Raw genomic sequence first — 8,711 nt, 5'->3', positions numbered from 1 at the left:
GGATTGTCACGAGTCACCCCAGATGGAACCACCAACCCCATCTCAGCAGTCTCCATAGGCAAACACACAAAATGCTGGGCACGTAATGTATTTCTAGAGAGCTGCATAGGATGAGAAGTGCGCCCTTTGTCTCCAAGGTCATAATGGCTCTGCTGACCTCAATTCCTTTCACTGGAGCTAGTGAGAACTCGAAAATGCCAGAGAGAATGAGAGCCCCCAGCCCCATGATCCCAAATGAAAAAAAGAGAGAGAACATAGAAATCCCCTCACGCACTACCCCCAGGCCCCTTTTGTGTTGTTCTTGCCAACGCAGCAGCCCTCCTGCTATATATCCCCGCTGCCGCTCTCGTCCCCATCACACTGGACGCTGTTCATCCGCTGCCAACCACAATGGGGAAGGTGAGCCACCCGAGGGGCCGTGTCGCATCTATTGAGTGTCTCCTGTGCTTGGGGGGCCTTCCCTGCTGAATCCTGGTCCTCCCTTGTTGTTCCCTCCCCGCAGATCACCTTCTACGAGGACCGCGGCTTCCAGGGCCGCTGCTATGAGTGCAGCAGCGACTGCCCCAACCTGCAGCCCTACTTCAGCCGCTGCAACTCCATCCGCGTGGACAGCGGCTGCTGGATGCTCTATGAGCGCCCCAACTACCAGGGCCACCAGTACTTCCTGCGGCGCGGGGACTACCCCGACTACCAGCAGTGGCTGGGCTTCAGCGACTCCGTCCGCTCCTGCCGGGCCATTCCTTACGTGAGTCTTGCTTCCACCCAGACTGATGGGAAAGCATCACTGATCCGTGGCCCTAAATTCCTGTTGGTCAAAGTCAGTTTGTTTCAACTCAGGATTAGTGTTCACAGTAAGGATGGCAATTCCTGATTCTCAAGCATTTAGGGGAGAAAAAAAAAAGTGAGCAGGCTAATGAATCACTGTAACCTCCTTCTCCCCCCCTCCTTATTTAAGGACTTAAGATTGTTTTTAGTGTGTAAGAAATCACGACATAGCCTCTGAAGTTAAATCTGGTAGCACCTAGCTGATTCCTACTTTCTAAATAAAAATCACCATGTTTGGAAAAGAGGGGGGAAAAAAGCCTATCTAGGTCATTAGTTTTTAATGATAGGAACACTTAGACCACGGCAGAACAACTTAGGTGTAATGTGTTCTGACTGTATTAGCAATTGCCTTCCACAGTCTGTATGACATAAGGATCTAGAAACTGGAACAGTATGTCTCAGCTCCTAAGGGGCTCCCTGGTTCCCTGGAGTCATTATCAACTACTTTCTTACGAGGGTCAAAGACAGAGCATTAATTAGGACTTCATGGGACAAAGTCCTCATCAAAGTACCGCTTAAGGTTTTTTAAACATGTTGAGTTTGTGTTTCTGCTTTCTGGTGACACCAAATTATGTGGTATGACAAGTAGATTCAAGAAGTGAGACCAAAAGTAGGCTACAGAAATTTGCAGGTGCAAAAGGACATACAAATAAAACGGGAATTTCTTTGAGGCAAGAACTTCAAATGGTTCAAGTGACTTGGCAAAATGTCAGCTATGTGGACACAGAGTAAATAAGAATTGTAAATAAGTGCAAAGAGTGACTTAAAAACAAGCTTGTTAGGACTCGGTTATGTGCCGTCATAATGGAAAAGACAGTTAAAATCCTCTCTGCAAACTCGCTAAATATCGTGACCAGTGGCTTCCTACAAAGCAATCCCTTCTGTGCCCTTTATTTCAGTGGCTGTTTCTTCCACAACATCAGGTCAGTTTTATTTTAACACTCCTCCTAATTTGTTAGACCAGCCATGTGGGGAGAAGACACGCATACGGCAGGATGGTTTGAAAACCATGCTTCCCCAAGATGCAGGTTACTAAGTCACTTTTACTGAGATCAGAGATGCATACAATTGATTTTTCTTCTTTTGTTTCCTGTCACAACAGACCAGTTCCCACAGGATAAGGCTGTACGAGAGAGATGACTATGGGGGTCTGGTGAGTGAACTCACGGAGGACTGCTCCTGCATCCACGATCGCTTCCGGCTCAATGAGCTCCACTCCCTCCACGTGCTGGAGGGCTGCTGGGTTCTCTACGAGATGCCCAACTACCGGGGGCGGCAGTACCTGCTGAGACCGGGGGACTACAGGCGCTACCACGACTGGGGGGCCATGGACGCCCGAGTGGGCTCTCTGAGACGGGTCATTGATTTGTACTAGGCTGTGTGTTTCTTGTTATGATTCACACAAAAATGCAATAAATATACAAATTGTGTTCTTCGCACTAAATGACTCTTGTTTATCTTTAAATAATCACTGGCTTGTAATAATTGGTGACCCCGGGCAACTTACATGACCCTGAAGGTCACGTGTGTTGAATGTCTACTGACTTCCTGTTGGTCAGGCAACAGTATTGCTCAAGCCCCCACTCATGTTAGGAGAAGGAATCTGCCTCTACAGCCCGTAATCTGAGAAAGAGAAGAAAGGCAAATGGAAGGGAAAACTATTAGACCCCATATAAAGGAGAAAACATAGAATGAGTTGAGGCTGGGATGCCAAAGTCAAGGCATTGCTGGAAAGGTTAGAGCAGCTTCAGTCTCAGATTGTCAAGAAAAGCTGAGTGAAGAGAGACGTTTTAAGCAGAATTCCCAAAGTAAGAAGGTCATGCGTGCTTGATGAGTTCAGCTGGTGAGAGAAGTTTTAAAGTAAGCGTTAAAAGACCTGAGTTGTTACCTGACTTTTGGCTAATTACTAGGAACAGGTGCAACTCGGATTAGTTTTTTAGGGACTTTCCCAGTTTCAGCATGGAAAGTCCTATATCCTGGAAAGCCCCTCAGTCTTAGGTAAACTGGGGTGTTCCTCTACTTACTGATTACCTCTTTGATCAAGTCATTTCTTATCCTCTCTGTGCCTAAATTACCTTATTGAAGACTATAGGTGGATAAGAAATTCCTGCTTCACTAAATCCCAGGATAATTATGATGAAAAGATAAGGAAAGACTGTGAACACATTTTGTTATTTTACATTATTACATAAATGTAAATGTAGAAAATTCATGTATCCCCAGTGTCTGCTCAAATTCAAGAGTACAATATGGTCATCTTTGTTTTGGACTCCGATATAAATTTCTGTCAAGACTCAGTTACAGGGCGCCAGGGTAACTCAGCTGATTTTAAGTGTCTGCCTTCAGTTTAGATCATGATCCTGGGGTCCTGGGATTGAGCCCCATATCGGGCTCCCTGCTCAGTGGGGAGTCTGCTTCTTCCTCTCCCTTTGTTCTCTCTCATATTCATGCTCTATCTTGAATAAAATATTTTTTTAAAAAGACTCATTTACACACATCATGTAAGGAGTACATGAATCACTGAACTCTACCTCTGAAACTAATAATACACTATATGTTAATTGGTTGAATTTAAATTTTTTAAAAAGACTCAATTACACAGAGTTAAGTATTCATATTTACTCAGCTGCGTACCACTGGAATTTCTTTCCACTATAGTAAAGCTGCTCTCCCAGAATGCTAATTCTCTTTCCAAATTTATATGAGCAAAAATAGTGCCCTGTCCCAGTTAACTTCTTTGTCAAAACTGATTTTAAAAATTCACATGGACTTGCAAGAAACCCAGAATAGCCAAAACAACCTTGAGAAAGAAGAACAAAGTAGGAGTATTTCTCAATTTCAGAACTTACCGCAAAACAACATAATCAAGACAGTGAGGTCCTGGAATCGGGTAGACAGAGATGGATGAAATAGACTTGAGGGTCCAGAAATTACCCATGTGTCAACTGATTTATGACGAAGATGCTAAGATGATTCATGGGGAATGAATAGCTTCTCAATAAATGATACTGAAACTACAGGACAACCACATGGAAAGGATGAAGTTAGCCCCCTATTTCACACCCTTTATAAAAATTAACTTGAAAAAAATCAAAGACTTAAGTGTAAAAACTCAAAAACTTGGAAGAAAACACAAGCATGCATCTTTATGATCTTGAATTAGGCAATGATTTCTTAAGCATGAAATCACAAACAACAATAAAATAGATTGGACTTAAAATTAAAATGTTTTGTGAATCAAAGGACACTATCAAGAAAGTGCAAGTAGTAACTTCTTACTAGACACATCTCTGGAGGCGAGGGAAACAAAAGCAAAAATGAACTATTGGGACTTCCTCGAGATAAAAAAAACTTCTGCATAGCAAAGGAGACAATAAAGAAACTAAAAGGCAACCTATGAATGGGAGATGTTTGCAAGTGACATAATAGATAAATGCTAGTACCCAGGGGCACCTGTGTGGCTCAGTGGGTTAAACCTCTGCCTTCAGCTCAGGTCATGTTCCCAGGGTCTTGGGATGGAGCCCCACATCAGGCTCTCTGCTCAGCAGGGAGCCTGCTTCCCTCCTCTCTCTCTGCCTGCCTCTCTGCCTATATGTGATCTCTGTCTGTCAAATAAATAAATAAAATCTTTTTAGAAAAAAAAAGGCTAGTACCCAAAATCTATTAAAAGCTTAAACTCAACACCCAAAAAATAAATAACCTAGTTAAGAAATGGGCAGAAGACATAAGACATAAACAAACATTTCTCCAAAGAAGATATACGAATGGCTAATAGACACAGGAAAAATGCTCAAAATCACTCATTATCAGAGAAATACAAATCAAACCTCAATAAGATACCAACTCATACTTGTCAGAATGACTAAAATTAACAACTTGGGAAACAACAGATGTTGTATATATCTTACAACTCGATAACACAAAGACAAGCAACATTATTAAAAGGTGGGCAAAAGACCTGAATATATATCTTTCTGAAGAAGATATACAAATGGCCAATAAACAAATGAAAAGATGTTCAACATCATTAGTTCTTCGGGAAATTCAAATTAAAACCACAAGGGGCTGCCCCTTAGTAGCCACTAGGATATTTTGCGGGAGAGGGAGAAGCCCCAGAAAATAACGAATATTGGTAAGGAAGTGGAGAGATTGGAACTCTCATAAACTGCTAGTGGGAATGTAAAATTGTACAGCCGTTATGGAAAATAGTTTGGCCGTTCCTTAGTTAAACATAGAGTTATCATATGATTCAGCGATTCTACTTCTAGATATATTCAAAAGAATTGAAAGCAATGTTCAAACACAAACTTATACATGAGTGTTTATAGCAGTACTATTCACAATAGCCGAAAGGTGAAAACAACCCCAAAGTCTATAAATGGATGAAGAGAGCAATAAAACGTGATATATCTATATTATGGATACTATTTGGCCATAAAAAGGAATGAAATACTGATACGTGCTATAACATGGATGATTCTTGAAAACAATATGCAAAGTGAAAGAAGCCAGTCACAAAAGTGTGTATATTATAGAATTCCATTGATATGAAATATCCAGAATGGGCAAATCTACGGAGATAGTAAATTGATTAGTGGTTGCTTAGGGCTGGGAGGAATGGGTAGATAAGGGAATGAAACTAAAAAGCACACGATTTCTCATTGTAGTGACAAACGTGTTCTTAAATTGACTGTAGCAATGGCTGTACATATCTGTGAACATACTAAAACCATTAATTATATACTTTAAATGGACCAACTGCATACTATGTGAATTACAGCCTAACAAAGATCTTTTCAAAAACTAATGCTCTGGGGTGACTGGCTGTCAGTAGAGCATGCAACTCTTGATCTCAAGGTTGGGAGTTGGAGCCCCAGATTGAGTATAGAGATTACAGAAAGAAAAGAGAAGAGGAGAGGATAGAAGGGGTGGTGGGGGGGGGAGAAGGGAGGAGGGGGAGGGGAGAAGAAGGGAAGAGAAGGGAAGGGAAGAGAGAAAAGAGGAGAAAGGGAAGAGGAAGGAAGGAATCTTTAAAAAAAAAAATGTTTTGTACAGAACCTTAAGTAATGAAGACTCTTCTAAAATAAGACTCCTTCTTATGGAAGGAACTTACAGGATAAATAATAAATATAAAGACACACATATTATCAAAATGTGGTTCTCATTAATTTCAAATATGCAGAAGATTTAAGGTTTTGTTGCTGGCCTGGCTAAATCATCCTATGTTGTCCTCTAGTTGGGTGACGAATGACATATGAGCTCTGTTTTAACCAAAAATGAAAAACCAGGTGACATATCCAACTGAAAATAATTTTGTTAATTTAAGTTTTGGTTTTGTTTTAATCTGGTGAACTGAAAGGCTTAGGAAACCCGCATTTGCTCTCACAAAGCTCAGTATACCACAAGTTTCCCTCTCTATAAAATGAAGGGTCTGGACAAGATGAGTTCTGTGTTTCCTTCCAGATCTGATAATTTAAGACTCTACTAGGTTTCAAGGTGTGGTATCTCTGTGGTTACCAATGCCGGCACTGAGCTCCATAGACTCGGTTCCTGGCTTGACCACCTAATGGCCGGGTGACCTTGAACAAGTTACTTATCTCCCTGAGCCTCGGTTTTCCCACTTGCACGATCTTATGAGGATTAAATGAGCTACCTCCAGTAAAGAAGTCAGCATAGGGGCGCCTGGGTGGCTCAGTGGGTTAAGCCTCTGCCTTCAGCTCGGGTCATGGTCTCAGGGTACTGGGATCGAGTCCCGCATCATGCTTTCTGCTCGGCGGGGAGCCTGCTTCCCCCCTCTCTCTCTGCCTGCCTCTCTACCTGTGATCTCTGTCTCTCTCTCTGTCAAATAAATAAATAAAATACTTTAAAAAAAAGAAGTCAGCATATAGCAAAGGCTCAGTAAGTAGTCAGCATCACTCCATCAGTTGTGTATAATCGTCTTATATATATGTGGACATTATAATGAAAACACATCAGAAAAAAATTAGTTGTTTTCTAGGAAATTCCTTTAAGTAAAGAAAATGTGAACATTATCAATCTCCCTTTGACAGGTATCCATTACCACTGTCTTCGAGGTCTACACCTAAATAAGTGAATAAGGGATTACAGAGCCTTTTATACTCAGGTAATGCCTATTTCCTCAGCCTGGCAGCAATCAGTCAATTGAAGAGTCCACCACAACTTACCAGAGCTCCTGTTGACGACAAAGATACTCGGGTTGGTAGGGACACCGCAGGCAAGTAGGATGCTAGGCCTTTAATAAATTAAAAGAAAAGCATGACATTGAGAAGCATATAATTTAGGGAAGATATAAGATTGGCACACCTAGAAAGGTAACATCTAAAACAAGCTGTTGTTACATCCAGAGGCAATTAGTTTAGGCCTTGGAGGCTGACACCCCTGAGTTCAATTCCCAGTTCCTCCACTTACTGGCTATCTTTACTTTTTTGGATTTGTTTCTCTATAGTGATCAGTACTATGATTAGGCTTGGGTAGTCACAGATCTTCTCCTGAACCAGGTGCCTCTGAGAGTCTTACTCTGGCCTCCTCTAATTACAGTCTTCTCCATAGAACAGGAATCTGTGGACACTTGGGGATAAACCTACACTTCTTCTAGACCACACTCCTTTTACCTGAAGCTCCAGAATTCCCTCTATTTAGACCCTTGTTTCCAAGACCTAGAAAAGAGTCGTCACCAGGCCTGTCCTCCCAGGGACTCTGGTAGTAAAGGCAACTGTTTGTGGGAAGTGGAGGGGGGCAAGAGACTTGTGGATAGAGTGTGGACATGTGAGGAAGTGAAAAGAGAGGAGGGAAGAGGAAAAGAGGCTCTATTTTTTTAAGATTTTATTTATTTATTTGAGAAAGAGATACAGACAGCGAGAGAAGAAACATACGCAGGGGGAGTGGGGGAGGGAGAAGCAGGCTTCCCACTGAGCAGGGACTCCGATATGGAGCTCGATCCCAGGACCCTGGGACTATGACCTGAGCCACCCAGGTGCCCTCTATTTATGTTCTTGCCCAAGATCTCACAAACATTTATGGGAAGTTCCCATAATAATTGTGCCATGTTGGCTACATGATGAACTTTGTACAAAATTCTTTGTGCAATGTCTGGAACACACCAGACACTCTTTATACAGTAGGCTATTTATTATTACCGATTATTATTATTTTCATCATCACGAGCCAGGTGAGTGCTATAAGGTTTGCTGCAGTTTCAATCCTAACTGCTTAAATGAAAGTAGACATGGCTTCCTTCAGCAGGGGCATGTCACTGACGTGCTGATGAACTCAAGAGATTTCACTTGAGATGGTTACCAGAGAGTCAGGAAAAAAGTCTGCAAATGCTTCAGGAAAAGCCAGCATGTGTGTGCAGGGGAAGGAGAAGGGCGATGAACTATTTCCACTCAGGCTTCTAACAGGCCTCAGGCAACTATAATGGCTCCGATGAATGATTTTGTTTTTAGAAGAAACCAGGATTAAAAAAAAAAAAAAAAAAAAGAAACCAGGATTATATCAGATCCATTCAAATATTTTGATCTACAAGTTTATTTAACCATGAGCTCCTTCCTAGAGGACTTATACAGCTTTCTAAATTTTAGTTCTGATTTAAATAAGACCAGTGCTTCCAAAGGGAGTTTTGCAGTTATTAAAAATGGAACAACAACAACAAAATTTATTCATAACTTTACAGTTAAACTCCGTATTCAAATATTTCTGGTAAAAGGCTCAGTGGCTTCAGTGCCTTAACTTCGAACATAATTAGACAGGGCTGTTGGCTGATCATACAAAGAGGCATAATGAAGCCTGTCTTAACAGCATCAGGACCTGAAGTCTCATTCCATTGATCCATCCACCTTCTAGAGTACAAGAAGCACCCACACTGG

General features: G+C 41.7%; 1 protein-coding gene across 1 annotated transcript; it reads left to right on the top strand.

Moving 5' to 3' along the window:
• Nucleotides 1–390: 390 nt before the first annotated feature.
• Nucleotides 391–2,200, top strand: LOC123950920 (gamma-crystallin A). The gene is made up of 3 exons (XM_046019421.1): nt 391–399; nt 503–745; nt 1,928–2,200. The coding sequence occupies exons 1-3, from the start codon at nt 391–393 to the stop codon at nt 2,198–2,200; spliced, it is 525 nt and encodes a 174-aa protein (XP_045875377.1).
• Nucleotides 2,201–8,711: the final 6,511 nt, after the last annotated feature.

The sequence above is a fragment of the Meles meles genome, chromosome 9, assembly GCF_922984935.1.
Source record: "Meles meles chromosome 9, mMelMel3.1 paternal haplotype, whole genome shotgun sequence".
In the NCBI taxonomy this organism is placed as follows: Eukaryota; Metazoa; Chordata; class Mammalia; order Carnivora; family Mustelidae; genus Meles; species Meles meles.
Note: the sequence above shows the minus strand (reverse complement) of the source record. Positions and strands in the feature narration are given on the sequence as shown.